The 18,285-nt window shown below is 39.8% G+C and overlaps 1 protein-coding gene across 1 annotated transcript in view; it reads right to left on the bottom strand.

The window, feature by feature from the left end:
- CR1 (complement C3b/C4b receptor 1 (Knops blood group)) overlaps positions 1–18,285 on the bottom strand; it is a 182,812-nt gene that overhangs the window by 89,376 nt on the left and 75,151 nt on the right. The window contains exons 24-30 of the mRNA XM_037737442.1: positions 16,013–16,098; positions 13,568–13,795; positions 12,412–12,588; positions 10,919–11,104; positions 8,948–8,971; positions 7,902–7,977; positions 413–563 (exon numbers count right to left, since the gene is read on the bottom strand). Of these exons, the coding sequence (XP_037593370.1) occupies positions 413–563; positions 7,902–7,977; positions 8,948–8,971; positions 10,919–11,104; positions 12,412–12,588; positions 13,568–13,795; positions 16,013–16,098 (928 nt within the window). The remainder of the gene's footprint in view (positions 1–412; positions 564–7,901; positions 7,978–8,947; positions 8,972–10,918; positions 11,105–12,411; positions 12,589–13,567; positions 13,796–16,012; positions 16,099–18,285) is intronic.

The following is an 18,285-nucleotide window of genomic DNA, read 5'->3' as shown; positions in this document are numbered from 1 at the left end:
GAAAGAAGAAGTAGTCATAAGAGGCCAAATGAAGTAGAGAATTCAGTGGAGGTCAGAAATCAAGGGAGTCGGAGGCTGAGGAGGTAAAGTGAAAGTCTCCAGAGGTCATTGAAGTGACTGCGCACTTGAGAAGCTGGAAGACTTGAAGGTATAAATAAGCAGCAAATTAGTGCCTGGGTTCCACAAGAAGAAGAAAAACATACTACTTCTCAAAGTTCCATAGCATAAATACACAAAATTATAGGAATGCTTTGGAAAAGTAGTTACTGTGACTGCATAGACTTAGAGTCATCACCCTAAATCAGTGGAAATGGCAATAATAATCCAATAAAAGAAGAAGCTTCCAGCTCCTGAAGTACTTCCTAACTTCTTTGGCATCAATGACCTACCTACTGCAATATCATATTCAAATCCTGTTTCCACTTTTAATATTTGAGTTGTTGAAAACATTTTGAATTCTGCTATTTTCTTCATTTGTTTGCAGAGTTTGGGGATGAACTCCACTGCCTCCTTGAGAATGTAAATGGAGAGCAACTTCTTTAGGTTTGTCACGTGCATGATTCCTAATTGGCAGAGGAAAAAAAACCCAGAAAACCTGTCTTAATTGTTTAAGTTTCTGTTTTGAAAGAAATTAGTACTTTGCATTTTAAAATTTAAGGTATAATTTGCTTTAAGTTCCTGATATCTTTGCAAGATGTCTGAAAGGAAAATCATAACCATATCTCATCTTTTAATACTAAGCAAAAACTGCAATTAGAAAATAATACTAAAACCAACTTATATTTTGTGTCAGAATACTCTAAGTTGTTTATAGGCAGATGTCCATGCCTTAACACCTTTTACTATTTTTGACATAATTTTAATTAGCAAATAGGGTTTACATTGAGATTTTGACACTTAAGCTGCACAACATAAATGACTTTGCATTGAAATGTTACATGAGGCTTCCCTTTTCTCCTACAGTGAAGATATATGTTCTGTTTTCTGTACAAGCAACACTTACAGTTACGGGAGCAGCAGTAGCTATCATGAAGGTATTTAAGAACTGACAGTGAGCCGGGCATGATGCCTCACGTCTGTAATCCCAGCACTTTGGGAGGCCGAAATGGGTGGATCACCTGAGGTCAGGAGTTCGAGACCAGCCTGGCTGACATGGTGAAACCCTGTCTCTACTAAAAATAAAGAAATTAGCTGGGGTGGTGGCAAATGCCTGTAATCCCAGCTACTTGGGAGGCTGAGGCAGGAGAATTGCTGGAACCCGGGAGGCAGAGGTTGCAGTGAACCGAGATCTCTCCATTGCATTCCAGCCTGGGTGGCAATAGCAAGACTCCGTCTCAAAAAAAGAACTGACAGTAAAAAGAAATATTTACTCACTTTTTAATATCAGTAATTACAATCATGTATAAATAATAGCTAACGTTTTCCGACATGCATCATAAGTGAGGCACTATGTTAAGTAAGGTAAGAACTATTATCTCCATTTCACGGACAAGGTAAATGAAATTTACTGAGGATAAGTATCTTGCTCAGGGTCTCATAGAAGGTGAGTGACTGTGAACACGGGCCTCTGTGGTTGCAAAGCCCTCGCTCTCACCCGGTATGGTGCACTGCCTCTTTGGGGGTTAATAAACACGTCATCTTTTATCAATAAAATGATGAAACAGTACCAGTACCTGCAGATTTTATGTATGAGTTGTATTAGGGATATAAGAATGGAAGCTTGAAGAGTTAATTCACTTCAATACTTACCACTGTTTCTTCATCAGTCAGTTACTCTTTACCCTCTTATGGAAATTAGAATGACAGCATCATTTGAGACAAAGAGGCACACTGCTTCAGCGGCCAGAGTTTTCACAGGATAGGGAAGGCACACTTGAGATCAATGGGTGAGGAAGAGTGGAGGGGTATATAGCCAGGTAGTGTGAACTTCCAAGGAGTGGTGATCAAGTGGTAAGATGAGTAATGCTCTGAAAGTGGTCTTGGGTGATGAGTGGTATTTGGGGTTTGGGAGAATATGATCTCCATGAGTATGTGTTGAATGAATTGGTGGTTAATGTGAACAATAGGAAAATTCAGGGAGCCTTTACAGAGGATGACCTTAAGAGTTTTATCACTCTAAGCATCACAACGGTGGAAACTTTGAAATTTTGACTGTGGACAAGGCTGTTTTGCGTAGAAATGGGAGTGGGTACGAGGCAGTAACAAGAGGCAGTAATGGGCTGTGAAATGAAAAGGTCTAACCGGTATTATTCCTCAGTGATCTGTGCATGACCTATCTTATTTAACATTGATCACAAACTACTGTTGTTGCAACTACACAGTGAAATATCAAAATGTGCAGACAGCATTTTTTTAACTAGTGAAATACCAAGCCAGTGAGATTAAATTACAAGAAGAACTGGCCAAGTCTGTGTGATAGGGCAGGAAATCCCAATATGGAAAGAATGCCCTTAAAGAAATACTTTAATTTTTTGTTGCCTAATAACTCAGAATATAGAATAAAAAAGTGAGAGATTGTATACTGTTCTCTAGAAAAATACTGGTTCAATATACCAGAGTGGCTAAAACAAATTCAGTAAAATATTGGGAGAAAAAGAATATTGAAAGAAAAGAGGAAAATACTTTAGGTTTGTCCTATATACAGTTCTGGATATTGAATTTCAGTAACATAGAGTCAGATTCAGAAATGGCAATCAACATTGTCAAAATACCAGCATAAAGAGTTCAAGATTTTGAATTAAATAATCTGGACTAAAGGCCTAATTCCTAACAACTTCCTACTGGTTTTAAACAAGCCACTGAATTTCTCCGCACCTAGAGTCTCCCCTGCTTTGGGATAACAATTTTATTGGGCCTACCTACCTCACAGGTTTGCTTTGAGAACCAAAGAAGATAATAAATGGTAAATAAACCTATAAAATAAACATGTTACCTGTTTTCATAAATACATTAATCATTGCCACTCTTATTATTAATCCTGACTACTATACAAGTAGAGATTAAAAAATGGTCCCTGCTCACAGGGGCTCATAGTTCAGGGAACAGGGATGGTGAGGAGTATAGTGGGGACCAAGGAGGCAAGAGACAGTGGTAATAGAGTGGAAAGGCCAAGGTGGAGGGCACAGAGGAAATGGACAGAGTAATTAGGTATTCTTAATCAGGGAAAGCTGAGGATTGAGAAGGTACATGAAATCAACAAGTGTGATATCATTTAAGCGCATGTGCTTACCAAATTCAGTGGTGGTACAATGGACTGAATGTTTGTATCCTTCAGAATTTATATGTTGAAAATTTATAGGATCTAATTACTATAGGATCTCAAAAGGTGGGACCTTTGAGAAGTAATGAGATCATGAGGACAGAGCCCTTGTGAATGGGACTAGTGCCCTTAGAAAAGAGACCCCCGAGAGCTCCCTCACTCCTTTTCTCTGATGTGAAGACACAGAAAGAGATTGAAGTCTATTAACTAGAGAGCGAGCCCCGCCAGACACTGAATTTGCAGTTGCCTTGATCTTGGACTCTACCCACCAGAACTATGAGGAATAAATGCTTGGTTTTTAGAAATTAGATAATGTTTTTAAGAGACAGAGTCTTGCCATATTGCCCAGGCTGGCCTTAAACACATGGTTCAAACATTCCTCCTGCTTCAGCCTCCCGAGTAGCTGGGACTATAGGCAGGTACCACTGCACCCAGCTTAAATGCTTATTGAGACTGCCCAGTCTATGGAGTTTTTGTTATAGCTGCCCAGCTATATATACCAACAGACTAAGACAGTTGGTATATTAGAACAAGGAGCAGCCTTGAAACCTGCAGTAAGTTTACGACAAGTTAAAGATGCACTATGTAACTTGGTAGAGAATTATGGCAGAAATTTCCCCTTGTGGTAACACATTTAGTGGTGTTTAGCTCACTCATTCATTTGATAAATATTTTGAGAATCTCTTTGTTCCAGGGATAGTTTAGATTTGTTATGTATCCATTGGTGAAAATCCATTGTATCCATTGGGCAAAAATCCCTGACTTCACGGAGGGAGAGAGACAATAAACAAGGAACTTAATTATTTAATTACTTGTAATAAAAGAAGATAAGTCTACAAAAAAAAAATAAAGCAGGATAAGAGAGATCGGGAATGTGGGGATGAGGGTGATATCATCTTTACTAGGATAGTTAAAGTAGGCCTCCTTGAGGAGCATTTTAACGAAGGTGTGATGATTTCTGTGTGTGTATTCCTTCTATTTCTGCCCCATTTTAGTTGCTTAGGAAGTCTTCAGACTGATTATGCAGTTTCTGAATTGTCTCCCGCGTTTGAGGAAGACTTCAGCCTGCATCTGTCCAGGCCTGGTGTGATTGTGGCTCTCCCATAGAGTAGGCCATCTTGTTCTACACTGTTCTATCGCTGTCAGTCTTTTTTAGCTCCAGGGTAAACGGCTCTTCTGACCTGATGACCACTACAATACTCTCCACTTATATTCTGTGTTTCTCACATGCTTCCTTCTTCTTTACTGTGAGGCTGTTTACGCCCTTGTCTTTCTGGGAGGAAAGCTTGAGCTCCAGATAAGGAATAATCAGCCCTCCTCACGTAGCCACAAGACCTCACTTATTGGCCCCACCCACTCAAGGAGGTATGACTGCATGATTAATCAGTCCAGCTCCTTCCAAGATAAGGCACCTCTGCCTTCTGATTATTTAAGTTTATTACTTTTTCTTCCTAATTTTAGCTATGTGTTATTTCTAACATGAGAATCAATGGTGTTTGGTTATACGAATGCACTCACTACCCTGAAACCACCTTTGCAAAGGTTATGAGAATGAAAGAAATCTAACATGGCTAACTCCATCTTGTTTCAAGCCTCACAGGCGGGCTGGCTTCACTCATTCCTGGATGTAGGCCAAGGTAACCATGAAAGGAATTTAGTTTATAGTTTAACTTTGGAGCAAGGATAATGATAGTCTCTACCTAAAACTAGCTCCCTCCTTGCTCAAGGCCTGAAAACTTATGAAAGGCCAGAAGATTAGGATTATGAGAGGGACCTGAACTCTGCTAAAATACAGGCATAGTTTTTATAATCCATTACTGCTCATCAGGAGTCAGGTGGTCAGAGGTCAGAAGATTTGTGACTTCCCTAATTGCTCCTATAGATAACATCACTATTGTAGAGTGTATGAGTGGTCTTCTGAGATGTTTTTCAGATTTTTGCATTTGACAACTGACTGACTCTACCTGGTCCTGTGACTCATGACTCAACTGGTCCTGTGGCTTCTACCTAGAGGTGGACACAGCACATGAGGACTGTTTCTGACACACCCATCCCCAACCAATCAGTAGTACCCATTCCCTAGCTCCCTTCCTACCAAATTATATGTAAAAACCCTAGCCTCTGTGTTCTTGGGGTGACTGAGTTGAGTGATAACTCCAGTTCTTCCATGTGGCTGGCCTTTGTTAATTCAACTCTTTCTTTACTGCAGTGTACCATGATCTCAGTGAATTGATTTTATCTGTACAACAGGCAGGAAGAAGCTGTCAGATAGTTACAATCCCAACAAGTGAAACAGGTCAGAAATGAAAGTTTAGGAAATGTTTAAAATTTTTCCTGGATTGCACATATATAATAGGTTTTAGTGTGGGTTATATAAATGTTTGGGAGGTTTACCTCCCTGACCTTTAAGTCTAACGAGGATCATGATCTTTCTTTCTGCCATATCCCTGGTACCCCGGTCAGAGAGAGAATGGTTATGCCATGGACATTACGCTTTAAAAGAATATGAAAAAAATAGGCAGGTTTTACAGGATGAAAACATGAAGAAATGGTATATGCTCTGAGGTTGCTTACATTATACAAGATACTAATTTCTAAATAAATAATTTTATGAGATGGTTATTGAGTCATGTTTATGCCTGAAGATGATTAATATGAGGAAATGATCTTAAATTACATGTGTCAAACAAATCAATAGTTAGGCTTGGGGATCTGACCCTCTAGTTGATTAACAAGGAATAGGCCATAAGGGATGAAGAATGACATAGTTAAAAGGCTGGAGATATTCAAATATCTTCAAGTTATTAAAGTATCTTGAATATTTTCAAGAGGAAGAAATAATCCTTTTCCCCTTATGGTTTTAACTAGAGACAGGTATAGATACTGAAAATTAGAAGCCCCAACTTATTTAATTCATACTTAGTAATTTTTTTTTCAGATTAACTCACAAATTATAGTGGTATTTAATGAGAAACTTTAAGAAGAAAAATGTATTGACACAAGTACTTTGTTAAAGTAAAGCGCTCAACTACTTACCTTTTCTTTTTGTAATGAAAAAGAGCAAAGAATATTTATATGTCAAGCCATAACATATAGAGAACATTAGTTAGGAAGGAAGGAAATTTTAATCTTGACTAATTCAGTATTTCCCATGAAATTGACTAGATTGTTTACAGCAAGATCTGCTATGACAAACTACTTTTTAAAAAATGTATTGGCATCATTGTGAAAATCAAAACTTCAATTTCTGTAAAGCTTATTATAGGAAACTTCACTTGTTTAGACTATTTTCTATAGAAAATCCCCCTCACTTAAAAGTTACAAATTCAGTTTTTAATGAGTATAGAATTTGCTTATCAACCTTATAACATTGATATTATTGATTCTGGCCTCATTGATGTTGTTATAATTCAATCAACCAGTACAAAAGCTGTGTACTCTTCCCTGTCAATGACATTTTTAAAAATTCAGTTCATAATCTTTGGGAGTTTTTTTTTTTTTCAAGTTTAAAAAGTTAGTAGTGGCCAGGCACAGTGGCTCACACCTGTAATCTCAGCACTTTGGGAGGCTGTGGCAGGCAGATCACTTGAGGTCAGGAGTTCGAGACTAGCCTGGCCAATATGGCAAAACCCTGTCTCTACTAAATATGCAAAAATTGGCCAGGCACAGTGGCACATGCCTATAGTCCCTGCTACTTGGGAGGCGGAGGCATGAGAATATCTTGAACCTGGGAGGCAGAGGTTGCAGTGAGCCGAGATCACACCACTGCACTCCAGCCCGGGTGACAGAGTGAGACTCTATCTCAAAAAAAAAAACCACACACAAAAAAACAGTTAATGGTGTTTACAAAATATTTGTTTATATGTTAAAATACCCAATGGAAAGTCTCAATTCTTCCCCACTGTCAGCCTGTGTATGCCATATGATCTGTGTGCCATAACAGACCTAATCTAACTTCTAGTGCTATGATAGGATCTGGGCTTAGAGGTCAGTGTTTGCAACGTCTTAGCAAAACTTGGATATCAACAGCCTCATGAAAACCTTTTTAAAAAATCCTTCTGCCTACTTTTTGTAAAACTCAATTCCTTTTCAAAATGCTGTGTGTGTGTGTGTGTGTGTGTGTGTGTGTGTGTGTGTGTGTTTCGAGATGGAGTCTCACTCTGTTGTCCAGGCTGGAGTGCGGTGGCACAATCTTGGCTCACAACAACCTTCACCTCCCAGGTTCAAGCAATTCTCATGCTTCTGTCTCCAAGGTCACTGGGATTACAGGCATGTGCTACCTTATCAGGCAAATTTTTTGTATGTTTAGTAGAGATGGGGTTTTACCATGTTGCCCAGGCTGGTCTCAAACTCCTGGCCTCAAGTGATCTGCCCACCTTGGCCTCTCACCATGCTGAAATTATAGGCATGAGTCACCGTACCTGGCCAAAATGCTGGTATTTCAAACAGTTGTTTTTATTATCCTATACATTGCCTTTAGTGTGAATACCTCTTTGTCTATACTGTTTGTCAAGGGCCTTCTTTATAAGAATTACCACATCCGTTTATGTAGCAACGGGTTTGTTTGACTTTTACTTTCTTTGGACTTCCAAGAGGGGGTAAGTACAGTTTACATTTCTTGGGATAATATGCGGATACTTACCCTTTTCTGCACTTTAGAATTATCCAAGAGAGGAAAATGGTGAATAAAATAAGGAAGATTATACCAGACGAAGTGCCTAGGCAATAAAACAAGGTAATTAAATGCATGAAGACTGTAACTCACAGGTTTTAAATGCTATCTTAGTATCCATTCTCACTACAGATTGCCAATGCTTTTTTTTTTTTAAGGTGTAACTATACATTCTGCTTTACTCTGGGTTTCTGTAGCATTAGTCTTACTCCCACAGAGGTATTATAGTTAAGGGGTGAGCTGAGCTGTTTTGTAACCTTTAGTCCAACATCAGCCTTTCCACAAGTAAGTGAGAACCATATGGTGCAGCTGCCCACTGGCTCTCCATGGCCCTGCCCATGTCTCTTGCCTAAGACTTAACACACAGGCATTTCATTGTGACAATACGGGAATTTTCTCTCTTGTTGAATTATATATTGAGGTCCTTTATCCATTTATTGATTGTTGAAGTGCACAGTCTCCACAGATAGGTAGATTGCCTGGTTAAACCCAGGCTACCCCATTCTGTGGTCTTGGGCAAGTTACGTAAACCTCTGTATCTCAGTGTCCATGTGTGTAAAAAGGGATGTAAGAATACTGTGCCACAGAGGAAGCAAACTCTATTACAAAACTATTCTTCTGATATAGGCAGATCACAGATTTGGGCTCAGAAGACTGGTCTGTGGCTATTTGTGCGAATGGGCGTGATCACCATTTGGAAGCATACTCCAGGTTATAACCCAAAGAAGAAGTTACATTCTCCTACCACATTCAAATAAAGATTTTTTGACACTGATGAATGACTATTCATTTGTAATGGTTCAAAGACAGTAAAGAGCCTTTGATGAAGGTTCCTCAGTATGCATATGACGATGCTAGTTTCACCATATCCTGGCGTAAACTCATCATTATTTTCTTTCTAGTTGAACTTACAACTCAAGATATCTTGATCTCTCTTTTTACATTTCATTCATTATAGGTAGGTACTCACTGTTAAAGATGCCAGAATTCCTCAGCAAACCCTTCATAAAACTTACCAACTATGAGAGCATTATGTGCACCTAAAAGGAAGACAAAAGCCACAAAAAGGTCACTCTGGCATGCAACATGATTGAACAGGCCTCTCAGCCAGTGACAAGTCATCCTGATTTTTCTTCAGCACTCAGTCTTAACATTTTTTTTTAATGCAAAAAGCCATTGGTTTCATTCACATACTCTCGTTTTACCTTCTGCACTCAGAGAAGTCTTTTAAAAAATTAATACAATTACGGAAGAAATTTATAACACAGAACTAAAGAAAAAAAGTCACCCCAAATCCTAGTACCCGAAAAGTGTTTTCATACATTCTGTTTGGTACATTTTCTCATATGTGTGTTTTCAGATAATTATATAGAAGAAAAATAAGTTGCAATAAAGGCTAAGTAGTGTAATCTAGTAGATGCATCAGAGTGTATTCAGTGACTTCTACTGTGTATTTCAGTTGCTTCTAGTTTCCCATGAAACCCTTAAGAAAATGCACAAAATATTTTTATGTTATACATCATTTCCTTAGATTAAATATGTAGAAGGTCTGACTGGCAGGAATAGTTGTATTATTGTCCACATACATTGCATAATTGTTTTTCATCAGGGTTTTTGCAAATTTACAACAGCACCTTCAACATACAACAATATCCATTTCATCACATCCTTGATTTTTACTGGGTATTCACCTAAAAACCTTTTTGTTGTTAATTTAATTGACAATTAAAAAACAATGTTTTGTTCTTGTTGCCCAGACTGGAGTGCAATGGCAGAATCTCGGCTCACTGCAACCTCTACTTCCCCCATTCAAGCGATTCTCCTGCCTCAGCCGCCTGAGTAGCTGAAAGGATTACAGGTGCCTGTCACCACGCCTGGCTAGTTTTTGTTTTTTTTTTTAGTAGAAAGGGGTTTCACCAATGTTAGCCAGGTTGGTCTCGAGTTCCTGACCTCAGGTGATCCATCCGCCTCAGCCTCCCAAAGTGCTGGGATTACAGACATGAGCCACCATACCCTGCCCCTTTATTTTATTAATATCAGTTTCGTCCCACTTGTTTACATGTTTCTTCTTGTGCTGGTGCCAAGTAACTTTTGTATTATTGGCTGATGTTTTGTTCTAATATTTGATAGGGTTAGTTCCCCAACTACCTGAATTTTCTGTCAGTCCCAGCCAGATCTTCAGAATACTCTAAATCCAGTTGTTAGTAAGTTATCCAGTGAGATTTTTGCCAAAAAAGTGAATATAATTTGATTTCAAGGGAATGTCAAGCTGATAATTGAGAAATATTATCTGTGAGTCATATTGGTTAGCACATTTACAGGATTAATTGTAAAAATGGATCTTGAACAATCTTGGTGTAGAACATGTATTAGAAGAGTCATAAGAGAGGGGGAGAGGAGAAAGTATAGCACTAAATTAGATTAAGAAAGGCTGTTCATTATTAATTTTGCTCATCTGTTCCTTGATGTGGGTGGAATTTTCTATCTTACAGTATCCCCCAGTTGCCAGCAGAGGGCTCAATGACGCATGCTACAGAGCTCAATGATACACGATTTCTAAATCTGCTCTATCCAGCGGTGCTAGCTTAAAATCCTGTCGCCTACAGTGGTGTGAGAGACAGGCCGGCTGCTCTCCGCAGTTTGGAAGGTGCTCCCTAACTCATGCTGAAAACATTTCTTTTAAGGCTCATAGGCTGTAAATAAATCATTACTGTGTGGCTCATGCAACCACAGAGTGATATAGACAAAAAAGGTGCAGAGCTGGAGTGAGAGGCCTGAGAAGAGAAAGTCTGGCCTTACTCTCACTAGGAGATTTTTGGAAGAGGTGGATGCACGTATCGTACTCCTTAGCTCGTAGCATACACCGTAAATATCACACCACACCTGATGCCAATATGGATCAAGTTAACCGTGATCATGACTGGGGAACCATGACCAGGAAGTAAACATGACCGGGAAGGGCCCACGTTCCTTGCACTTGCACTTACGAGGGGTACATATGGCCAGAGGAGGGTCCCATCTGTCATCCGCCTGGCACTGGCTCCGGGGACTGCCTTCCAGAGTATACCCATCTTCACACTCCAGAGTTACATAATCTCCATAGTGATATACTTTTCTCATTTCTAACTTCTTTGGGATTCCATTCATAAACTGTGGGAAGCTACAATTTACCTCTGAAATGAGACAAATCATAAGGAAATTGATATTTTATTGTTGATTGTTGGTTTTATCTACCAGGATAGAAGGCTCTATGACTCCAAAACCCATTTTGCCTTGGCCAAGAGGAAGCATATTTTTAATCAGGAATTATTAATCTTACTCTTCCAAAAAACTTATGATTTAACATTTTCTGACTCCGATTTCTTAATGTAAAGTAAGAGACTATGGAATGTACTGTGCATCGACTTTTGATTAACAGCTCTGCAACTGGAAAGCTGTGGTAAGATTAGGAATTAAGCTAACTGTGTTCTAGGCCTGGAGCCACTTGGGTCACGCTATAAGGAAAGGGGGTACCACATTAACTCTCTCCAGCTTCACAACAAATACTGGTACTCTGCTCTTTATTAAACGCATTATTCTGGCCCATTTCTGCACATAGAACAAAGAAGTTAGTAAATCATCATTCTGAATTTAAAATACCCCTCCCCTCCCCTCCCTTTCTTTCTTTTTCTTGCTCTGTCACCCAGGTAGGAATGCAGAGGTACTATCTGGGCTCACTGCAACCTCCACCTCCTGGGTTCAGGCAATTCTCCTGCTTCAGCCTCCCGAGTAGCTGGGACTACATGCATGCACCACCACACCCAGATAATTTTTTTATTTTGGTGGAGATGGGGTTTCACCATGTTGTCCAGGCTGGTCTCAAATTTCTGACCTAAGGTGATCTGCCCACCTTGCCCTCCCACAGTGCTGGGATTATAAGCCTGAACCACTGTGCCTGGCCTGAATTTAAAATACGTCTTTCTGATTAATTTGCTTTAGTTCATTTAACTCATTATTTGTTTTACTTTCTTTTTCTGCCCAGCCATCAGTTTGTCCTTCATCTTTAAGCACAGACTTCTTTTCAGTTGTAATAGTCTCAAAATTAGCCTACAATATTTTTTCCTCTATACAAACCAAGAAGGCAAAGTGATATTTCTTAAAGTGTGGTCTGTGGTCTTTCTAGGTCAGAACATTCTGATGAGTTTGTTAAAAACAGACTTTTGACCTCACTTCAAAACAGAATCAGAGTCCATGGAATGGAGTTTGAGGATCTGTCTTTTTAACAAGTTTTCCAGCTGATTTTGCTAATGCTCTGGATGGAGAAACACTGCCATCGACCATGCAAAGAAGACAGTTAATAAGATGAAATGAAAGCTGCCAAGAAGACAAAATATTACCCTTTTCATTATAATCATTTCAATGGTCTCTCAGCCCTACAAGCCTCATGCATCAATTTTCTATATAACCCAGCAAGAATAAGAAATACAGAGAAATGAGTCACCTTTGCAAGAGTGATCCAATTGGCTCCAGGTTCCCTGTTCTGTACAGAAAATGAAGGCCTTTCCCACTAACAGGTAGCCGGGGTCACAAATGTAGTTGATTATCATACCAGGTAGATATGGAGGTACATGTCCTCCAATGTAATGCCCATTTTGGATCTTGGGTAGATGTGGACAGGCTAAACAAGTTCCCACACAAACACAAGGAAAAACACTCAGTTAAACATAGATATATGAACACACCAACACATCCAATAATATCTCTGGCTATTAGAGGTACATGAAGACCTGAGTCAGCCAAGTCATAAGCCACTCACTCTTATTTGATCAGTGAAAGATGGTTTCTCTAAACCTCGACCTCAAGGCATTTAAACAGTATCCTCTACAGTCTCTACCTGCAAACTGTGTCAGATGGGGGAGTACCATAGGGATTGACAAGCTACTGATTCAGTGCTGTTCTCTCCTTACAGGAGGATGGAGCTGGTGTGGGCAGTCACAGCCACAAATGCACCAACGATTGTCAGGTACTGTCGTTTAAAGCCAGACTAATATATTAAAAAAAGGAGCTATGGAGGCTAAGAGTACAATCTTAAACTCTGTGTCTGCAGGGCCTCCTGACTTCCCTTTGTTAATGGTGAGGTGAAGGAGTCCGTGCCTTGAACAAACACTTGGAAACAACCTAAAAAGTATAAATCCCTACATCTGAGTTTCTTAAATTACTTTATAGCATTATCAGTTCTGAAGGAAATTACGTCATCAACATGTACTTTTTGTGCAGCACATTCATCTATCCAGGATAAAGACAACTCATAGTAGTACAGGAAGAATCAAACAAAATTCTTTAGCATTTGTTTTCAGTACTTTGAAAATATTCTCTGCGAAATCTGGACCTCACCAATTCTCTTCACTGTCCACCCCTTTCTCTCCTTACCATCCCTCACTCCTCACCCCATAGGAAGGGTCATCAGAATACCCACAATTGAGACACAGCCTGCCAATCTAGAACCCGTTTGTCATTCTCTTGGGACATAGTTTTTTCTCTGACAGTCATTGCAAAGCAAAATTTTCATAAGCAAAAATGACTGTCTCTACAGAAATGTAGAGGTTGTCACCTAGATATTCTGAACCCGTTTAGGATATGTGGAAGCAGATACTGACCAGCAGGAGCAGAAAGTTCACAGCGAGGGGCGGGGCTGCTCCAAACCCCATTCCCTTGAGGGTCACTTGTGCAGCGGATGGTGCTCTCCCCAATGAGGTTGAAGGTCATCCCTCTGTCTGGGTGGGGGTCGCATGTGTAAGATACTTCTTTTCCATAGGGAATATCTCCAAGGGGAGGTCCTGTATGTGTCCCATTAAGGATAGCTGGAGGATTTGGACAAAATATTTCTAGAAAGAAAACAAGAGCTTTAAGTTCTATTAGAGTTTCAAATAAGATGACTGAAATCATAGTGACCTGTGACTGTGCTCTGAATAAATCGTTTTTCTTTTAGAAAGAATATAACTAAGGTGGATGAAATTTAAGTCTGTAAGGCTTTTGCTGAGAAGGAACTAACTGATGGGAGACCTAAATTACAGTTTCTTGCAAAAGCCCAAAGACGGTGTTCCTTGACCAACCAGGTAGCTACATTCATAATGAATTTGGAAAGTAATTATTTCTATTTTTAACAACACCCATTTGGTTGCCTACTTTAAATCAGGCATAGAGAGATTCTTGGGTTGACAATGAGGTCAAAGACAGACAAAGTTTGGGCCATCAGAGACCATAAGTTCCAAGGAAATCTATGAACTTTAATAAACATGCACTATCATCTTTAGCAATGTAAGTGTTTCTTGGTGATTCAAGACCACTGCTATTAGTACCAATACCAACTATCTAGTGGTGTCATCAGACTACACTGGTAAGGCTCTTTTTACCAAGATTAAATGGTGGCAAAGGGCCTTTTTTTCTTTCTTCCAAATTTTTAGCCATCATTTCTTCCTCCTTTTAGTCTGCTTAGAACAGTTCCTTCCCTAAAATCAACTGATGCTTCTAAATGAATTTGGGAAGAGATGCCCAAGTATATCAGAATTAGTACATCAAACACTGATTAAATTCTCATGCTTGAATTTTACTTGTGTTTTTCCTAAGTTTATTTATATATTTATTTTCGGCTCTATGGGTCTCTGTAAGGTTGAGTTTATTGAATACTTGAGTTTCCTCAGGTATTGAATGTTCTTCACCATAATACTCCCCATAAGGTATCCGAATTAATTTCTGTAAGTTATTTTAACAATACAAATTAAAATAAACATTTTTTCAATCATCAGGAAAAAAAGGCTTAAAAAATTTTTGCCTTGCTCTAGTAGACAGAATAGGATAAATCAGTAATGTCTTGGTATATAAAACATACTTTTATCTACCAGTTTCTGAATTTTGGCATTTTTTATTTAAGTGGATGGTTTGGAAACTTAGGTCACCTCTTCAGACACTGATTCATCACCCTAGCTCCTTCCACCATACTAATTTACCCTGTAACTCTGTTTTATCTTCTCTCCAACATATCCCTATTTAACTATCATTTTATATATTATAATTTTCGCATATTTAATTTAAGCGCATGATTTGGAAACGTAGGACATCTCATCATGCCAGACACTGATGCATTATCCCAGCTCCTTCCACCGTATTAATCTACCATGTAACTCTGTTTTATTTTCTCTATAACATATCCCTATTTACCATTTTATATGTTATAATTTGTAGAATTTTGTTTACTTATTTATTTTCTTGTTCATAGTCCACTTCCCAATAAGAAAATACACTCCAGGAAAGTAGGGAGGCATCTTCACTATTCATTCATGGTTCATTGCTTTTTCTACACATGGAAAGTTATGGCACATGGGAAGTCCTATGTCATTTAATACTGTAGGCTAAATAACAGGCTGACTAAATTGTTTATGATGTGTGGGAAGATAAAAGAACATCAAAATTTGGCTGGGCATGGTGGCTCACACTTGTAATTCTAGCACTTTGGGAGGCCACAAGGTGGGAGGATAGCTTAAGCCCAGGAGTTTGAGACCAGCCTGGACAATATGACAAGACTCCATCTCTACAAAAAGTACAAAACATAGCCAGGTGTGGTGCCATGCACCTGTGGTCCCAACTACTGGGAGGCTGAGGTAGGAGGATTGCTTGAGTCCGGGAAGTTGAGGCTGCAGTGAGCTGTGATTGCACCACTTAACTCTGTCCTGGGTGACTCTTGTCTCAAAAAAGAAAAAACAAGAAAACAAAAATTTTAAGAAAGATTACTCCTTGGTAAGGAAACTAAAAAATAAATGACTGAATAAAACTTGCTGCACCTTATGTCATCTAGTTTCTTGCCACACATTTCCCACAAAATTAAACACTGTCATTAAGCTAAGTGATTTACAGATTAGTAACAAAAACACGTGTCATAGAAGACCTACAAGACCTTTCTTGAAATTCTTCCAACAAAGAAGTATTTTTATCAGCAATTTAGTTAAGTAAAGATCCGTACAGTAGGTGATTCCATGCAGAATAACACACTGGAAAACAAAAATAAGGAGAGCTATCCAAACTGCATAGTTGTTCTTCCTACTCACGTTCACACACTGGAGCACTGCTATTCCAAAGGGCTTTCATTCCAGTCAAAACACAATGACTAGCAGACCTGCCTTTTAATCGGAACCTAAAAAAAAAAAAAAAAAGTGGTAGCAAATGTGTGAGCAATTCCCATCTCTCCCTTGATTTCTTCACTCATAGATGCTCAGCTTCCTCACTACCATTTCCTCCTTGACTAGTATTTGGTTCTTAGGTTCAGGCCCAGCTAAAAGTCTCAGTTAATTAGGGATCTGAATTCTTCAGTAGCTGGCAGAAACTCAAAGGCCAATTTATTATAAAGAATCATGGTACCCTGTGACTGGCAAAGCAATTAGAGCTGATGTTGATAATTGCCATATAAACTTCATAGCCCAGCATCACCTACAGAATGCATGAACACAGAGCCAGACTTCTCCATGTGCACAAGAGCCATAACCTTCAGGTGTCATCTTTCACTGATGGCTCTGTAACACCCCACTTATTCTCCTTAGTTGGTCATGAGGCAGAACAGCTCTTGATTTGGTAAGCAAAGCAAGGAACATCTAGAAAGAGAATGGGCATTGTTCTTCTTGCCATGACAACTGTAACAAGGCAGAGGAGGCTCATAGAAGCATGCTGAGCCACATGCTTTAAGAAATAAAGAAGGATCAGGGGAAGAGTCTTTGCCACCCCAAAATGCCCAACTTGTTGTTGAATCCCACTACTGAAATCATTCTGAAATTGGAAATCATTATCGGGTGATGGACTTTGTAAATGCCAAAGATCCCTTGGAAATCATTAAAATTAACTGCTTAATTATCCAATCTAGCCTCAGACTCATAGGGCACACCAAAAAGAGTAATGGAAACACATAAACAACTAATAGTACCACTTGAAACTGATACAAGCAGGAGACAGACAAATCCGAGGCAGATAGGGGCAGGTCCACAGTGAAACGTGGCCTTCAAGCCGAAGACAGTTTAAAGCCTACCTACAAGTTCCAGGTAAACCCATGGGCTGGATGGAGAACCTCTCTTCCCATTTGGCATGCTTTCCTCTGATTGATCCCCACCCATCATCTGTTTTACATATACCTGCCCTTCTCTAAATTGTTTTTTACACTGTCGTGCCCAACTTTGAGTGATGGCTTTGTTTTAGCCTTTTTTGCATACTCACAAACCAATCAGCACACACTCCCTGTTCTGAATCCATAAAAGCCCCAGAACCAGCCACACTGAGAGAGAGACCCCCTGACTTCATCCGGGGGACCACCCTTGTGTCTCTTCTCCACTGAGAAGTTGTTTTATTGCTCAATAACAACATTATTCTCTACCCTCCTCACCCTTTGTCAGCATAACCTTATTCTTCTTGGATTCGGGACAAGAACTCAGGACCTACCAAACGCAGTTACAAAGAAGGCTGTAACACAGTAACCTTCCACCCTCTGCTAGAGGAGGGCAGCTGCTCCATGTGACAGGAAGCAGCAGTGGGCCAAGCCCACCCTGGAGATGCAGGCCTGGGCAGGGTAATGGGACTGACAGAGCTGTTAACACGCCAACATCTGCTGGGCTGCAGGCATTATCAAATGCTAAGAGCTATTTGCATGCTGTAGCACCCTCTCTGGGGCTTTGCAGTCATGGGCACCCCTGTTTGGGCACTACCATGTTCCCTTCAGTGTGACATGCCTGGTCAAGCCGCAAAACCCACATGAAGCCCACTCCTGTGCCGTTGCTTAGAGTGGCCAGCCAGACCCCACACTCGCTCACTCACACACCCCCTCCCACCAGGGGCTGATCATGCAGTTGTGGCAGCCATGCCATCCACATCAGAGCACAAGCCAGGTGTGGCACGATGGGTCGAGTAGATGTGGTGCCTCCTGTAGTGAGCCCAGGTCGAGCAAGGCCTGATTGGGGCATTATTGGTTGGAGGTCGCTGGCTGGCAAAATGGCTGAGAAAAGTCCTGCATCAAAACCATTACACTGGCCATTCCTGACATGAAGATATGTAATTGGATTAAAACATACTTATCCATATGATATTACAGATTCCAGTATCGATTGGCTTTAAGCTTCCTAAAACAACCTTTGCCTTATTACGGGGCAACCAATTTTTCATCTTACTCATCAATTTTTTTCTTGCATAACTTATATAAAATTATATTCTTTTGCCTCCAAATAAATATGTACCCATTCATTTCAAGTTCCAACAGTGTACTCAAGCTCAGTGACTATATTTAGGTTTGTAACTGATATGGAGCTGTATGTGCCATTTCTTGTCATCTTCTGAAAGTGATGCC

The sequence above is a fragment of the Cebus imitator genome, unplaced genomic scaffold, assembly GCF_001604975.1.
Source record: "Cebus imitator isolate Cc_AM_T3 unplaced genomic scaffold, Cebus_imitator-1.0 Scaffold38, whole genome shotgun sequence".
NCBI classification, from domain to species: Eukaryota; Metazoa; Chordata; class Mammalia; order Primates; family Cebidae; genus Cebus; species Cebus imitator.
The sequence above is the reverse complement of the archived record's forward strand: the minus strand, read 5'-3'. Positions and strand labels throughout refer to the sequence as shown.